Raw genomic sequence first — 18,623 nt, 5'->3', positions numbered from 1 at the left:
TTCTCTTCACTATGACAAAATGAAAATTATCTTGTGTGAGATTGTGAAGCAGTGATTAATTAGTGACCTCTAACTTATGGTGGATAGTGATGATTACACGCCACTAACTTTGGTGATATAAAAGTAGGGTAATATAATAATGGGAGTACCTGATTTAAACAAGCTTGATGAGGTTAATCTGGTAAAATGCTTCCAGTATATTCAACATATCAGGGAAGATTTAAGGCAAAGATTTAAGGCAGAGTATCTGAGCCAATTGCCCCAAAATCCCAGTAAAACAGGTAATCAAGAAATTCATGTAGGAGATATTGTTCTGGTGGGAAGAGAGAACAAAAAGCTAATCAACTAGCCCATGGCAAAGGTGATAAAACTGTATGCTGATAAAGATGGTAAAATGCGAATGGTGCATTTGAAAATACCTTCAGTCTATACCACAAGGCCCATCCAGAGAACGTTTCCCCTGGAAGTAACAGCATCAGTGGAGTGCTCAGTTCCAGCAAAGTGTACAACTGTGGAGGAAACCCTGACCTTCCTGTTAGAAAGGTTGTGACAAGAAATAATAATGTTATTGTTTTTACATTCCACTAACTGCTTTTTCGGTTATCAGAGATGCCGAGATGCTGGAATTTTGTCCCACAGGAGTTCTTTTACATGTCAATAAATATATTGACACAAGGCTGATATATTTGAGCACCTTCAAATACCACGAAACTGAGCCAGAATCGAACCTGCCAAACTGGGCTCAGGAGGCCAGTGCTCTACAGTCTGAGCTACTCAGCCTGGCAGTTGTGACAACAAGTGGCAGAGAAGTTAAATTGGTGGTTATTTTTTTGTGAGGAGGTTCAACTGTCATACTGCAAAGTTTACGTCAGTGGACAGTTTCATTTGTTTGGATTTGGACATTAATAAATCCAAAGGTGAGAGTAGTTCTATGTTTAGTTTCATGTTTACTAGGGCACCTGTGCTGCTCTGCAGTATTATTTTGGATTATTAGAATTAAGAAATAATGACATTATGTAATAGTTTATAACATTTATTTCACAACACTTCCTTTCAGACAATGTTCGCTGTGCATCGACCCTTAGGTTTAATTTCTACTTTTACATCTTTAAATGTTTTCCCTCGGGATAAAGCAACATACAATTGTCCATCTCTAAAAACAGGATCAGGCAAATAGATTCCAACTAGATGAAGCGTTTGACCCTGCACTTTGTTGATCGTAATACAAAACGCTAATGTAATAGGAAATTGCCGTCGTTTAAAAGAGAAGGGCACATTGTAGTGTCAGATGGTGACAAATCTACGCGAGGTAGTAGTATTTGCTCTGCACTGTTTACACCAGTTAGAACTTCTAAATCGATGATATTGACGTACATTTTTCTAACTATTAACCTCGTCCTGTTCAGTAATCCCTTAGTTGCATTGAAATTCCTAAGGAGCATTACAATAGCACCTTCTTTCAAAGTCAGCACATAGGGAGGTAGACCACTCATCTCAAGGCTGTTCAAAAATTCAATGGGAAACTGCAAAACTTCACTTTCTTCTTCACTTACCAATGTATTCACACTTGTGTAAGATCTTGAAGTTCCTGGAAGTAGATCTGAAACTACCCTATTAATTTCATGGCAATGTTCATTTTTCGGTGCAAGAATTGCAGTCATGGAGAGATTGAAGGTATCATGAGAGGATGAAAATAAATTTTTGCCATAAATTTCAGTGACGATATCTGTATTTGAAATTATCGAAGAAAGCAAGTCGATGTTCTCATCATTAAAAGGGTATTCACCATTACCGATTTTCAAGAGGAAGTCTGCAAATTCACATTCATCCGCCTTAGCTCGCATATTCTTGTGAAGTTTAAAAATTTTGAAAAGTGGCCACAGAGGTGAAAACCTAATTGAATTTTGTACTATAGCAGCATGAGGAACAACAGGTAATACTTGTCGGAAATCTCCTCCTAGTATGATAATTTTTCCACCAAAAGGTACTTCGTTACCCATGATATCTTTCAGTAACCAGTTTATACACATTAAAGAATGTTTGTTTGCCATGGGTGCTTCCCAAATGATGAGCTTAGCAACTGTGAATTAAACATGATACACAAAAATCTTTCCAGTACCACCTGGTCCATCCAAAAACTATGCCTTGCAGTCACTTGTAGATGCATCATTATTCAAGAGTAAGTGAAGAATTTTATCATAACAACCCATTGTTCTTCGTTAGCTGTAGCCCTCATCTGTGTTAGTTCACCAACTTTGATTTCCTCCCGAGTTTCCTCTTCATTTTCAGGGGGATCCTCAATCTTAGGTAAATCGAAAGACGAAAGAGAAAAACCATGTAATTTTAGTATAGTGGAAATGTCCTGCATAGCTAATTGGTAAGCTATTTTGGGTGTGTAGGATTTAAGGAAATCTTCAGACATAGTCTCTTTGAAGACATTCCATAAATTTGAAGCATTTGAAGGTGAATGAAATATGCATATGTAGGCAAATAACTGTCGAAGCTGATACGGCATTTGAAAGGAAGAGGCCTCTTCTAGACCACGTTGCCATTCAATATCATTCAATATTAGCCCTCGTGCTGTGGCAGCAGCTTTGAAAGTATGGTGCGTTACATTTTTATAAGTCCTCAAATCTTCAAAACAGGTGGCTCCTACCACATGTAGCAATAATCGATGTAAATGATACCATTCCGAATCAGAAGGTGAAACATTGTGCATTCGCCCTATAGTTTTAGTATAAATTTTACATTTATGCCATTCATTCTTACTCCATACATAGTGAACTGGGGTTTCAGGGTAAATGTAAGGACTTCTTGTCGCAGGATTGCTGTTCAGTTTAAACCATGCAACTAAATGTGTCATATGTAACTCAGTCTGGATCAATGCTTCCTCAGGAGAATCATTCTTGAAGTAAACATTGTGAGAGTCAGGCAAATGAACTGGCAATCGAACTATAGTATGCGACTGATAGTGCATAGGATATGCAAGCATTCTCCAAGCAGCTTCACTTGGTCCAACATATCGAGCATTCAAGAATACATTAATTTCATCATGAGCAACGGTATCATCTTCCACAGCTACTTGTATATTACAGCAATCATGACCTTTATAGACATACTTATGCACATATTTGATCGAACGCACACTTGAACAGATCTCAACATTGATATGAGCATGGAAATAAAGCAAAAGGAATGGATTGTACGGAACAATGAATTGATTGGTTACTTCAACATACTCTCCAAGAATACGTTTAGTTATGGTTCTACCATTATCTCTCCATCGGTAAAGGGGATAGCCACTGACATTATCCTTTGTTTCCTCATTGAACGATTTTGGAAAATCCTTTTTACATTTACCATCTTGCATACACACACACAGGAAGGATTAAGATGACTGCATGGTCCATGTATCATGTGAGCTTTAACCATTTCATTAGAAAGATCAGGAATTTCAGCTGATACAACTTTATCTATGTCCTTTGTGTTCCTAAATTTCAAATTATCTTGTAAGGATAGTAAGAAATGAATATGAGGCAGCCCATGTTTTTGAAATTCCACAGTGTACAAGAATGCTTTAACTATTCCAAAGATTTCCACTTTATAAATTAGTTGTATTAATTCTTGCACCTTAGCATGGAAAACTTGTACCACAATGTCCAGTCGATTATTTGGAGTCTCCCAAGGTTGAATACTATTTATTCTTTTGGGGCATGCAGGGTTAGAGGTGAATGTGATAAACATATTGGGTTTTCCAAACTTTCTGACTACTGCCATAGCATCCTGGTAATTCTGCATCATATTCCTTGGACTCCCAATGAACGAAGAAGGCAGAACTACCATCCTACCTACTCTCAAATTCTCCTGTTCAGCTCTCACACGTACAGCATCTGCTAACCCTACATATGTCTTTACACGTAATTTAGTTTGTTCCCTCTGTATGTACTTTAGTCTGTCCCCTTCAGTACGGCAGTAATAATCCACAAAAAGTTGTTGAGTAAGTTTTCCAGCATTTGTGACAGGATTGAAGGCACCAGAAGGACCATCTCCTCTCACTGCAATTCTATATAAAATATACTCTCGCATAGTAAGTCTTCCTTATTGGTGTCTGATGTACACCCTCAATAGGCATATCTATATGCTAACCAGGTTCACCACAGGGCCAAATTAAAGTATAACACAGAGGATTGCAATGCATACTATCATAATCTATTTTCTGTAATCTGCCTTCCTTTTCATACACTGTAATATGTCTGTGAGAAGGTGGAGCTCCATCAGCTGTTTCAAACACAGCAGCAATTTCAGAATTTGTTGGATCATTATAACGTCGCTTATCTGCAGATGGTTCACAGTAGAACCGCATAACAAAATTGAGTCGAGGATGATTTTCTTTCTGAGCAAGAACTTCTTCCTCTTCGACCTTCTGATGCATGGCCTTGTATGAACGAACATAAGGATTAAATTTATTCAACAAATCGTTGAAATCTGTAAGTGTCTCTTTGGTCAAATTTAGGTTGGCGTCATGGGATATTCTTACTTCATTAGCTTTGGCGAAGTCAAGAATATATAACTAACCATATGAAGCACTTTGCCCATCTTTAGGGTATAATGTTGAAATTCGATGCTGAACCATACCATGTATTCTGAAAGTGTAAGGACCATAATTTGGTGGTAAGTCAACTTTTGCACCAATGGAAACAAATGACATTGCGTTATTGTACTGCCGAATATTCTGTCTAAAGTTTCTGGATTTTCCATCACTACCAGTGAACAACTGTTCCAGTTTGTCAACAAATGTAATAGGTTGAAGTTTTACTTTTCCATCATAACAACAGAGAGTGAAGCGTCCTGCTGTATTCCTCTCGGATTTAAAATACAGCGCAGAGCAATATCGACAAACCTCTTGAATATCACCTGCAGAAAAAGACCTTACATTTGGAATAACATGTGAAACAGCACACCCTGAAGCAATATTAAATTTCAGACCATCAATTTTGTGATTACGCTGTCTTACAGACTTAGCAGTTGACTCACGACGACCTGTTAAAGTGGCTTTACGTTTACGCCTCTGAACTTCAGGAGTACGACCTGTATTGTTGGGTTGGAGCTTTTCCAGGATATTATAATGTCCATTGTCCAAATCCCCAGTAAATAATAAGTCATGAATCATGTGGCCAGAACCGTATTCCATTATTACATCACTGTTTTCCCTGTGACCTCTGAAGAGGTGCTCAGAAAACAACTCACCCACACTGTGAAGTTCAGCATGTCCACCTTTCTGTCCATTACCAATCATTACACATTTATAATCAGCAACCTTAGTGATATTTCGTCTATAGGACACGTCATCAATAATAAAATTCTGATATGCAAGCCACTTTTTGGTAATACTGTCTACAACAATTGAGCGTATTTCAATATGTCTGTCTTCATTTTCATATAAACAATATGAAATTGCATGGAATAAACAATTACCATCACCAATAATAGGAATCACTTCAAAACTGTTTGTATTTGAAGGACCATACGTCACTGAAAAATTCTCATGCACAAGAAGTCATCTTTTTTTGTTTTAGAAGGACCACACGTAATCAAATTGCACTCCGTATGAAATTCCTTGCCATTTTCCAACTGTTTTTCATATATCCGCTTAGCATTCTTCGTCTTCCTACCAACACTCAAAATCTATTAAAAGAAGTGAAACTACTCGCAAAAATGAAATGTTTACATCTTCATGTAAAACAGCATCTTATAGCCCATGTAACAACAAACTTTCTCACTCCCCAAGGTGGCTGAGTAAATGCTCCTTGGAAGAACACTACACGTCGAGCTGTTTGCTCTTTGAATATGCAATGGCATGAATTCGTTCCCAAGGTGGCTGAGTCTTCGATGTAGTATTAATGCTCTAAAGGCTGAGTAAACCTTCGTTAGAAGAACACTGCGCGTTGAGCTGTTTGCTGTTTGAATATGCAGTGGCGGGAGTTCCTTCCCAAGGCAGCTGAGTAAACGTTCCTTGGAACAACACTATGCGCCGAACTGTTAAAAAGTCCTTCAAAGATCTTCGTCATGGAGACAAATGTACTCATAACTTTTCTCAGAATCTACCAATTTAAGTAGTTAATGTCTCAAAAGAAAGCACTTGATCCACTGAGTATATTTAGACCAAAACAAACTGCATACCTTAGTTAGAACGAATGATATGATTGCTTCAATGAGAAAAAATTTTGAAGAAATAAGACGTCAAATTGAATGTGCACTCATAACTTTCCTCAGAATCAACCAATTTGAATAGTTAAGAGCGGAAATGAAAGAGCTTGATCCAAAGAGTGTTCTTAGGATAAAACAAACTCCGTACCTCAATTAGAACCAAAGATATGATTGCTTCAGAGACAAAAAATTGAAAAATCAAATAATTTGAGGAAGGCAGAAGGTAAGTGATTTATAGTACTTGATGACAAATCTGTGCATGAATACCTTTCAGTTAAAAAGAAAATGAAGGAAATCAACTGGATAGAATAGCCACACTGATCGACTTTATTTTTCATAAAAAAATTTAATATATAGATTCTTATTTTTTGGTATTTGCTTTTAGAAACAAGCGATAAAGATATTCATTTTCATTGTAAAGAAGAAATAGCATCACTGATTGTGTTATTGTACCATTTTATACATATCAATTTTACATAAAGGAGTGGACTGAAGAAACAATTTGGTTTTATTAATTTCCACAAAGTTAGGAAGAAATGTACACTAGTGTCCAAAAGTTAAGCATAATCACTAAACAAGGCCATATCGCCTGATAGGAATGTCAGACGGACTGCTGAACAAACGGAAGCTGAATCACACACATCATATGTCACACAACTTGTCCAAGAAAACAATGTCAGAAAAGTTCTGATAACTAAGGTTCATCTTTGACAACAACTAACAAAACTTGGCAATGTCTTCCACAACAAAATATGCTGTTAATAGGGTGTATGGTTACCCCTAACGGCCACACATGCTTCGCAGCGACGTGGCATGCTTTCTATCAGATGGTCCAAGAGCTCTTGTGGCAGTCGATCCCATTCCTCTGAAAGGGCAACGCGAAGGTCTTGGAGGATCCTTGGTGGAGGCTGACGGGATGAAATTCGCCTCCCCAATGCATCCCAGGTATGTTCTATAGGATTCAGATCCGCAGATCTCACTGGCCAGTCCATGTGATGTCTTCCCCAGCCAGAAATTCATCCACCAGAGCAGCGCGGTGCGGTCAGGCATTATCGTCCATTAAGAGGAAGTCTGGACCAACCGCAGCTCTGAAGAGTGGAACATGTAGTCTCAGTACCTCATCCCTATATCTCCGAGCGTTAACAGTGTTCCTTGGACCACCCATGAAGATGTGCAGGTCCATACGGCCATTCAACATGATGCTGCTCCACACCATGGCGGTACCACCGCCATACTGGTCCCGTTCCACGATGTTCCTGTGGTTGTATCCGCTAACTGGTTCTCTCCAGATTAATGTGCGACAGGAATCGTTCTGCAAACTGAAGCAGGATTCATCTGTGAAGAGCACATGTCTCCATTCATCATGGTCCAGTTTTGATGTTGATGGCTCCACAGTAAACAGGCCCATCTCTGTGCTAGAGTGAGCGGGACGCACACCGCTGGTTGTCGGGAAAACAGCCCTGCTGTTCTGAGCCTCCGGTACACAGTTTGCCAGGAAACGGCAACTCCTGAGACGGCTGCAAACTCCGCCGACAATTGTCTCGCAGGTGCACTCCGATTTCGTTGGGCGGTTAAGGCCAGATATCGGTCCTGCTGTGGGGTGGTTACCCTTGGTCAACCTGGAACTAGTCTATGACTAAAATCTCCTGTGTCTCAAAATTGTCTCCAAAGCCTGGAAATGACACTTTGTGGCACATTCAATGATACAGCGACTTCGGTCTGTGTCTGGCCTGCTTCCAGGCGGGCGAGTATTCTACCCTGCAAAACTGGGTCCAAATGGCGTCCTTGTGCCATTATGTTGTCACGTTCACCACGAGGCTACACTCCGCACACTATAATAGGGCAAACACTACTGAGGAATATGGGATGCAGGCACTGGCTGTGGTTATGCTGCTAGTCAAAGCAGGGAACACTCCTTTCCTATACAGAGCGAACACGTAATGTTGGTAGGTGCATATGTCGTGCAATTTGCAGTCTATTTCCTGTTGCCCTGCTTGCTTGTAACTTTTGCTTAATTTTTGGACACTAGTGTAGTTCAAGTACGAATCAAGTGAATAACTCAGGAGATAATAGACCTGACTGACGAACAGCAAAAGTATAAGAATGCAAAAAAAAAAAAAAAAGGCGGCAGAAAAGAATACAGGCAATTAAAGAATATAGTACATAGAAAGTGCAGGACAACAAAGGAAGAACACCTGAAAGAGAAGTGCAAGAATGTTGATGAGGACTGTAGGAAAGGTAGATGTGGCATACAGGAAGATCAAGGAAGTTTTTTTTTTTTTGCTAGGGGCTTTACGTCGCACCGACACAGATAGGTCTTATGGCGACGATGGGATAGGAAAGGCCTAGGAGTTGGAAGGAAGCGGCCATGGCCTTAATTAAGGTACAGCCCCAGCATTTGCCTGGTATGAAAATGGGAAACCACGGAAAACCATCTTCAGGGCTGCCGATAGTGGGATTCGAACCTACTATCTCCCGGATGCAAGCTCACAGCCGCGCGCCTGTACGCGCACGGCCAACTCGCCCGGTCAAGGAAGTTTTAGGAGAAAGGAAAACTAGGTGTACGGATATTAAGAGCTCATGATATAGATGTTGATTCCCATAGGGAACCTGAAATATTTGCCCCGAATGAGTAAATTTATAATACCAATACAAATGGTCCGTTATTGGACATCATAAATTTTCCAGCTAACTCATTCCTGGTTGCCAGCATTTTACCCACATGTGCTAGGTTGGGCTCATCAGTTGGTACCTAGCACACCCACCAAGACGCTGGCTAGTCCATACCGTGAAGGCCACTGCGTATGCTAGCTGGAGCCATCAGCAGTGCCAATGCACTATGAGAGACTCCGTCTCACTACCAAAAACTTGATGCCTGCTTGGCCATCAGATGATATAGATGTTGATTCCCATACAGAACCTGAAATATTTGTCCCTAATGAGTAAATTTATAATACCAATATAAATGGTCTATTATTGGACATCATAAATTTTCCAGCTAACTCATTCCTGGTTGCCAGCGTTTTGCCCCCATGTGCTAGGTTGGGCTCATCAGTTGGTACCTGGCACACCCACCAAGATGTTGGCTAGTGCATACCGTGGAGGCCACTGCGTGCGCTACTTGGAGCCACCGGCAGTCCCAATGCACTATGAGAGACTTTGTCTCACTACCAAAAAATTGATGCCTGCTTGGCCATCAGATGATATAGATGTTGATTCCTATAGGGAACCTGAAATGGGAATCAACTGATGAGCCCAATGGGAATCAAAATTTATATCATAAAAATGGGACACCACAGAAAACCATCTTCAGGGTGACCGACAGTGGAGTTTGAACCCACTATCTCCTAAATGCACGCCCATAGCTGTGTGCCCCTAACGGCACAACCAATTTGCTCCAAGCTCTAATGCCAGGCTGACTAGCTCAGATGATTCCAACTTGCAGGTTCAATCCCGGCGCAATTCTGTGATATTTGTAGGTGCTCAAATATGTCAGCCTTGCGTTGTTAGATTTACTAGCATGTGAACTCCTGCAGGACAAAACTGTGGCACCTTGGTGTCTCAAAAAACTGTTAAAAGTAGTGAAATGTAAAAACCATTATTATTACAGAAGCTCTAATTAAATGGATCAATTACAGTCATCATTTTACATATTGGCACTTACTGTCCAAAAATAAGTCTTCTATTATAAATACCCAGCAGCACTTTCATAGTAGCTCTTTAACCTTCTAGCAAATTTTCAAAACCATGGATGCAACTACGGTCTTTGAAATTTCTGTCAGTAATAACAAGCTCAATGAATCTAGGGATAGCCTGTTTTTTTTTTGTTTTTTTTTTTTTCAGAGTCTGCCGTTCTTTCATTAACCTGAAGAATATTATGAAAATAGCAAAGACAACTTGTATAGTCTACTGTCAGATTTTCAACGTGGACTGACACAATAACAGCACTGAACTGGTGCACTCACAGTTCATTAACTCATTAACTATTTCCCTTTATTCTTGTCAGCTTGGATCACTGAGGAATGTCAGTGATGTCTTATCAATCACACACAACTGCACAACACTTGATTCACATGTATGTGGCTGGTATGGATATTTGTCACATATTACACATAAACGAGTAAAAAATAGCACTCGGCGGCAACATAAAAAGGTACAAGAGTGGATACCTTGGTAAGAATTATATGAATTTCTCACAGAGTATCCTAAACCGGTTCTTGAGTACAGCGAGTGGACTGGCATGTGCATTCTGCCTCCCCTACTTGCCAAGCGGCTAGAGGAAGAGCATAGCAACATGAGTTGGCCTGCGATAGCAAGCAGGTTCAACAACTCCTATACTCTGCTACTGTACTTTAACGCATTAACACCACTACATAAGGAGAGTACACCATAACCGCTGTTTCCTACTACGGCCATTTAAAACATATTACGTCCTGAAATATTTGGCTCATTTACGGGGAAACTCATAAATAACCATTAATAACATGACAAAGTAAAACATACCTAGCATATATGTTCAGAGATGTATTTTTCTTTACCAAGTAGCAAAATATCAGCAGGTATACTCCTAGTCAAATTATTTCCTAAAATATACTGTGTCTGGCAGTTATGTTAAGCATGAAATATAACCTTAAGTAAGAACATTTCTATTCTGATATTTTGGAAGTGTATAACTGGTAATGACGATAATCATACTTGTGTCCTGTTGATTGATTCAGGCAGGAGAAAAGCACAGTAGAGGAAACCCAAGAAGCAGCAAACTCCACTGATGGCAAATATTGTAAGGTAGCCCATATCGCCAGCAGCAGTGAATACAAATGAGGATGCAGATGCTCCTGCCAGCATACCGCCATATAAGCATGCATCCACAATACCTATCCTGGAAATGAACATCAGATGAGAGGCATTGTACTGTTATGTTATAAAAGCAATGGAAAAGAATTCAACCACTAACCTTAAAGAACGTTTCTCAGGAGTTGACACATCAGTGACATAGCTGTACATTCCAGAAAAGATGGAAATGGACCCTCCACTTAGTCCAAGAGGCAAACTTGCAAACAACAAGAAACTTGGAGGCAAAGAGGGAATAAAGGTAGCACCAAGATATGAAAAATACATTACAGAATAGCCTGTAAAGAAAACAAAAAAACAAAAGATGACTGGATAATTCAGAATGAAAGCAGTTGGATGAGCATTATTTAGAATCAAGAAAGTAGCATTTCTGTATTAAGAATATTCAATCAAGGAGAGTTAAATGGTCATGAAATGGCACATATCACACACCAATGCATATTTACTGTAATTTCTTCCATCCTATGTTAACACAGGGTGATCAGATCTAGAATCAGGAAAAATGGGACACTTTTCTTGAACATTTCGATGAAATTATTTCAGAAGGTAAGCTACATGTTAAAACATAATTCTAGTGGATGTAGAAAAAATAATGTATAACCCCACATACAGGGTGAAGCGTAATTCACGCACTCGGGCGTCGCAGCGCGACTCCTCACATGCCAGCAATAAAAAAATCTCTCTTACAAAATTTTGTCTTGCGAGTATATCCGGCAGAAAAACGACGTTGATGAGTAGCAATCTGGCAACATTGTAACCATATGTAGGGTAACTACCTCTGTCAGGAGAAGTTAGTCGTATAGTACAGCTGGTGCAGTGGATAGAGTTTTGGGTTAGCATGCAGGAGGTCGACTGGTCGATCCTGGGTTGAGGCGTATGTTTTTTATTTCGTAAATGTCGTTCAGGTGGTATGGTATCTGGCATCTTAATCGTCAACAGCGATTGCAGTGGGTCCTCTAGAAATCATTTGCCCTTACATACTACGTTCCTAGAAATGGACGAACAATCGTTTTCATTTGTCAGCTTTGAAAGGCATCCTTTCCACGACGTGGGCGTGAATTTATTTGCACCACTTCATCTACTAGATGTAAAACCTGTTTTCTTTGTACCCTTCTTTGTACCCTCCTCCAATGGTCCCATAGATTAGTACCAACTATTATTCTTGCCTCGTTCAGGTCCATTACATTTCGTTAGGGCCTTACGTTACGTTACGTTGTTTTAGCGTTACAGAATGTGGTAAATGTAGGATACATGTGACCTCTGAAACGGTGTCTTACTGTATTACAGTAGGTAATGTCAGATGGAAATTAGCAAATAAAAAATGCGCCTCAACCCAGGATCGAACCATCGACCTCCTGCATGCCAACCAAAAACTCTACCCTCTGCACCAACTGTACAGTACGACTAACTTGTGCTGACAGAGGTAGTTACCCTACATGTGGTTACAGTGTTGCCAGATTGCTACTCTTCAACGTCGTTTTTCTGCCGGATATACTCGCAAGACGAAATTTTGTAAGAGACATTTTTTTATTGCTGGCATGTGAGGAGTCGCGCTGCGACGCCCGAGTGCGCGAATTACGCTTCACCCTGTATAAGTAATTTTACAACATATTAAACAATGAGCCTCCGTGGCTCAGATGGCAGCACATCGACTTCTCACCACTGGATACCGTGGTTCAAATCCCGGTCACTCCATGTGAGATTTGAGCTGGACAAAGTGGAGGAGGAACAAGTTTTTCTCCGGGTACTCCTGTTTTCCCTATCATCTTTCATTCCAGCAACACTTTCCATTATCATTTCATAGTCTGACTCATTGGCTGAATGGTCAGCGTACTGGCCTTCGGTTCAGAGGGTCCCGGGTTCGATTCCCAGCTGGGTTAGGGATTTTAACCTTGATTGGTTAATTCCAATGGCTCAGGGGCTGGGTTTTTGTGCTGTCCCCAACATCCCTGCAACTCACATACCACACATAACACTATCCTCCACCACAATAACATGCAGTTTTCTACACATGGCAGATGCCGCCCACCCTCATCGGAGGGTCTGCTTTACAAGGGCTGCATTCGGCTAGGAATAGCCACACAAAATTATTATTATTATTATTATTATTATTATTATTATTATTATTATTATTATTATTATTATTATTATTATTATTATTATTTCATAGCATTTATCAGTCCTTCGTAAATCACTTTGGGAGTGGTGACCCCATTGTACTAATAGCCTATATATATATATATATATATATTGAACCCGAGTGACTTAGGCCCATAATCAATCATGATTTGATCGGTAAAATAATATGAGACATTTATTGAAATACAGAGGAGTGTATTTGAAAATATTTCGTTTATGTAATGTTGAAATCAGAGCGAAGGAAGGACGACAGACTGGAGCCTGACGGATTAGCTCAACCCGACAACTTTTAGCTACTTCACAGCAGGGAATATCATTAGTTGGCGTACAAGGAAATACAGAGTCCACAAATAAGTCTTGGTCAGAAAGAGGAAGGGGGAGAATCATACAAAGAAAACTCACCACATGAGTAAGACCTTGGGATATTTTTGGTAGGACGGAAATTCCATGACCTCATGGAAAATTACAGCGGCTGAGTGTACGTTCGCTAGCCTAAGTTCGAGCAGGTGGAGATTTAAATCACGTGACCGCTTGCCGGCCAATAGTAAAAATTTGATGGGAGACTCAGTGATACCATCTTAAGGAATGATGGATGAGATATTTTCGTAACTACAAAAGTATTCAGTAATAAATTAATATGAGTACGCGGATGGATGTAATGAATTTATTAGATGTCACGCATGGAAAAATAATCAATACTTATTGGCAAATTAATTAAATTGAAGGCTGGATTTCTTGGAAACCGGACAGCTTGAATCTCATTGGCTGAAAGAAGACCACGTTGTCAGGGACGCTTACGAAGGCGCGAAATGTGAGGAGCGAAATCCATCCATATCTCCTAAATCTGTGATCACCTGGAGTTCATATTTTATCCAGCAGATATGCTAGCGGAGTGGATTAATTTGATGTAAATTTTAACTTCCAATTCGGAGTGCAAGTACCGATATTAAAAATCCACCCCCTCCCTAAGGGGCATGACGTCAACAAATCCGCGGGAAAAAGGCTTCATCCATATATACGGAGCTGAATTGACGCTCGCCAGCCACTTGTCTTGAATCGTTGGAGCTGAATTGACGCTCGCCAGCCACTTGTCTTGAATCGTTGGAGCTGAATTGACGCTCGCCAGCCACTTGTCTTGAATCGTTGGAGCTGAATTGACGGTCGCCAGCCACTTGTCTTGAATCGTTGGAGCTGAATTGACGGTCGCCAGCACACGTGAATTGAATATCGGGAGTTGAACTGTTGGTCGCCGGTAACTTAGAATTCTACGGACGTACAGTCATTTAATGGCGCGAGCATCCGCCAGTGTTTGTAAAGTGTGATCGCGCTCAAGCAACATGTTAAATCTGGAAATAGTTAACGTAGGACAGTGTCTGTCATTTATGAATAATCAGTGACGTAAAGTAATTATCCTGCAAGAGAGTAGTATAAAATATATCACCATAAGTACGTACATAATAGACTGTGTGACGAACAGTACTTTAAGGAAGTAGTAGCCTGTACTTAGCTATACCGAACCGATGTAATGAACACGTCAAGAATGCCGTATAAATCGGGCGTATCGCGGCGGGCGTAATAGTTGACACCACGTCGTACGTGTCCAGGTCCATTGTGCGGTAGGTGGACGAAGATTAAATAGTGTAAATATATTAAATTCTTGGGTCTAGGATAGAAATTTGTTGTATCCAAATTAAAGCATACAGTGTTAACGTAGTAAATGGTGAAGGTTTGTGGTAATCAAGATATGAGTGTAAAATAATAATAATGTGCCAGGAAATCTTTTGTGAAACTACGCCATCAAGGATGGAGGAGTAAAACGCAGAGAGGGGCTGGATGAAGCCTCTCGTCTGCAAAGCTGCAATGGAATACCGATAACTAAGATGAGTACTAAACTGTAAAATATATTTGGGAAATGTTATCGTGATGGGAAAAATGGGAATAATTTGATTATACTTGGTTACCTTCTGTAACAAGATGGGTCGCTTAACGACCCCATCCTAAATTTGTAGCACGGACAGTAGTAAATCATAATAATGTAAATAATCGGGTCTTTTATGTATTCAGTTTGTTGGAGATGTAAATTTGTATATATAGTGTAGTACGTTAAGTCATGCATGCATTCATTATTTTCTTTGTAGTCGATAAATTTTCTTTACATTTGATTTTGATTATGCTAGTTAAATAAGACCCGATATGTGCTTTTATGTTTTGTCATTTTAACGAGCCATTTAATGACATGGAAGGAAAATCCAGCTTCGCCATACCAAGTGTGTTTTGTTGAAATTAATATGGTCATATTTTCAAAGTGAAGTTGTTAAATTTGTGAGATGCGATTAATATAATATTTCCAAGTAAATCATATCTGGAGTGATTAGTGCCAGAATAAATTGAATTTGTAAAAGGGGTTATGCGTTAAACATAATAAGAGTGGACTACCGAGTTACAGGCGAAATTATTATTTTTTTTAAATATTAATAATAATAATAAATAAATAATATAACTATTTTTTTTGTGAAGATATTTCTTTTTTAAATATGATTTGGAGATAATAATAATTTATGTGATCAAGTGTTGAGTTTATTGGGAATTATTTAATGACGGGAGGTCGTTTTAATTTGGAATTAAAGTGCGTGATAATTTAATTTGATCGATTAATAATATTGAAATGTAGATCGGTGTTAATAATCCGTACATGTTAATGAACGTGTGGTTTAAATTACGGTCCAATATTTTTTTACGTATAAATGTCGCGTTTTGAAGTTGCGATTCATTAGCCGGAACATGTAGTGCTAATATTACGAGACCATGATTGTCAAATTTTGGTCAATATAATTTCAAGATGTTACGATTATTTGTGGAGAATGAACTAAGGCATAGATCCAAATGAGATAGAAAATGTGAAAGAATTTGCAGTCAGATAATAAAAGGTCGTACGATGTCCGAAATGAATAAATAAGTCAGTTGATAATTCTGTGAGGAATAAATAAATGAATCGAGGAATATTGAGATAGAGAGGAAAATAAATTCCGTACGAGAGACACTTAGGATATTGATATGAGTGTAAAATGTACGGGCAGTGTCACAGAGAAATACTGAGTTACGCAGCGGGTAGAATTCGAACCCGTGACAGCATGTACGAAATAAATAGACTGCACAGCTATTCGTTGAGATACAACGGATCTAAGGATAATGAGAGTTCAGATTCCACAGAAATGGTCGTATATTGTATTCATTGTAATAACGAGTGTGGACAATCATGATGTCGTAATAATAATAATAATAATAATAATAATAATAAATATTGCAGATAAAGGATTGGACCGCCTTAATTAAATGAGCGTTGATAACGATGTTAAACGGGAATCTAATTGAGAATATGCAACCGATAATAATAACAATGTAAGGACGATGTTAAATCACCGCGGTCGGATTAATAATAATTGTCATAATAATAACTGTAATGATGTCGTTGGTTGATCAGTGAATTAATTTGTAATTGCGACCGATATCTTAATATATAATTTGGCGGAGGTGACCGGTCCATTAATAATAATAACCTCTTAAGTGACGTGAATAACAATAATAATATCTTGAGTCACCTATTAATTAATAATAATAATAACCACGAGAGGGATATAATAATAATAACAGTAATAACCACTTGGTGTTTGCATCCCGCATAATAATGACGATATTAATCAACGTGACAGTGCCAGGGACCGTTGAATAATAATAATAATAATAATAATAATAATAATAATAATAATAATAATAATTTCGAGGATGATAATATCGTGAATTAAATTATTTGGTGACGATATCCCTCTATTCGTATGTTTGAACAATGAGAATGATAATATTAGAGTCTTTTGGTGTCTTTTTATTGTACGGTTTCCGTATGGGACGATGTTACAGTCATACTTGCGTGTTTGTTTACTTCGCTCGCGATGCGAGGGGGGTCACTGGCCACGGTATTTCCCACCGCTTCTCGTTATCTCATCTGTGTCAGTAGTCTACTGAGGCTAACTGGTGACAATTCAGATCACAAGTAAATAAAATGTAAATGCTAATTCATTGGTATGGTATCAGCTGGATATCGTAAGATAGGGACTGTCCGCGGAATCCAGTTTTCGCACTTCACGAGAAACATTACCCAGTCCGAGTACCGGTCTCGGAAAAATGTATATAGCCGGAGTACATCATCTTAGTTAAATCGGGAAGCCGACCGTAACATGGGTTATACTCGGGCTCCCGATAGAAGGAAGCTATATCCTTGAGTAACGGTTCGATTCAAATGGAATCGATCCGTAAATTATACCTCCAAAATGTCATTTTATTTCAGAAGCAACGCAGCAAGATATTGATACCACTTGCGGTATGGCAAGTGATTTATATATGTAACATGTGTGTAAATTCAAATATTGTTGCCACGTGTATCAAAGTTTTATACGTCAAATGGCGCAATAAACCGCTCCTTCTGGCAAATTATTTCAAAGGAAACCACTCTCATAATCTTTTTATTGTAGTTAGATGATGCCCTTTTTAAAGTAACAGTCACTTCCTAGTCCTATCATGGAGTCCTTAAATTCAAGTTACAATCGAGCCTTCCCCCTTTTAATTTTAAGTTGCTCCGTTCATCCCCGTGTTCTATTATGCCGTTATATTTATATTTGATGATTTAAATAATGAACCGACACCCCTGAGATAAATGCTAGTCTGGGACTCGGGAGGTGGACGGAAGCAAAATGGCGCCCAGCGTGGGGCTTTAAGAACGGCAGAGAGGGCCTAACAAATGAAGGGAAGAACTACGAGTCATGTTGGTTGACATCAGTAAAATGATGACCAATTGTAGGACATGTTACAGTTGGGCCAGAAGCAAAATGGCTGGCCCAAAGTGGGGCTTTAAGAACGGCAAAGTGTTGCTTTAAGAACGGCAGAGAGGCCAATATCATTGCTAATCAATTGTAAAATTTTTATATATTTTTTTTCCAAATTTTATATTTTTTTAATTTTTGATTTTTATTAATTGATGACCGCATCACGGTCAAGTGTGTGTTCACTTGTAACGTAATATCATGCTAGAGTAAGGTTAGTTTCGAACGGAGCTAGATTTGGCTAGTTATTAATATAATCCATTGCTAATCTCTTCAAGTTTGGCAATGATTCAAAATTCAATAAGCTCGAAGATTTGATGTTTCTCTTTTCCCATATGAAATTTAATATTATTTTGGTAATTCAGGACTCCATTTAAATGTCATTGGACATGAGATGAATATTATAAACAGTTGTTTAGGAAGGCTTGAAATGGTAAAAATATTACTGAGCACCAGTTCAAGTTATTATTTAAAAAGAGGTTGAGATGGTATAAATTAAAATTAACATATTTCAGGGCAGGAGATTTCCAACTTCATCGTTGTTTTTAATGT

The 18,623-nt window shown here is 38.9% G+C and overlaps 1 protein-coding gene across 4 annotated transcripts in view; it reads right to left on the bottom strand.

The window, feature by feature from the left end:
- Positions 1-18,623, bottom strand: part of LOC136856926 (probable peptidoglycan muropeptide transporter SLC46) — a 221,821-nt gene that overhangs the window by 127,454 nt on the left and 75,744 nt on the right. For all 4 annotated transcript variants that reach the window (XR_010858474.2, XR_010858475.2, XM_067135184.2 and 1 more), the window contains exons 3-4: positions 11,162-11,336; positions 10,903-11,086 (exon numbers count right to left, since the gene is read on the bottom strand). Coding sequence is in view for 2 of the 4 variants with exons in the window: in XM_067135184.2 (XP_066991285.2) it covers positions 10,903-11,086; positions 11,162-11,336 (359 nt within the window). In the remaining 2 variants the exon portion in view is untranslated. The remainder of the gene's footprint in view (positions 1-10,902; positions 11,087-11,161; positions 11,337-18,623) is intronic.

This window comes from Anabrus simplex, chromosome 1 (assembly GCF_040414725.1).
Source record: "Anabrus simplex isolate iqAnaSimp1 chromosome 1, ASM4041472v1, whole genome shotgun sequence".
In the NCBI taxonomy this organism is placed as follows: domain Eukaryota; kingdom Metazoa; phylum Arthropoda; class Insecta; order Orthoptera; family Tettigoniidae; genus Anabrus; species Anabrus simplex.
Note: the sequence above shows the minus strand (reverse complement) of the source record. Positions and strands in the feature narration are given on the sequence as shown.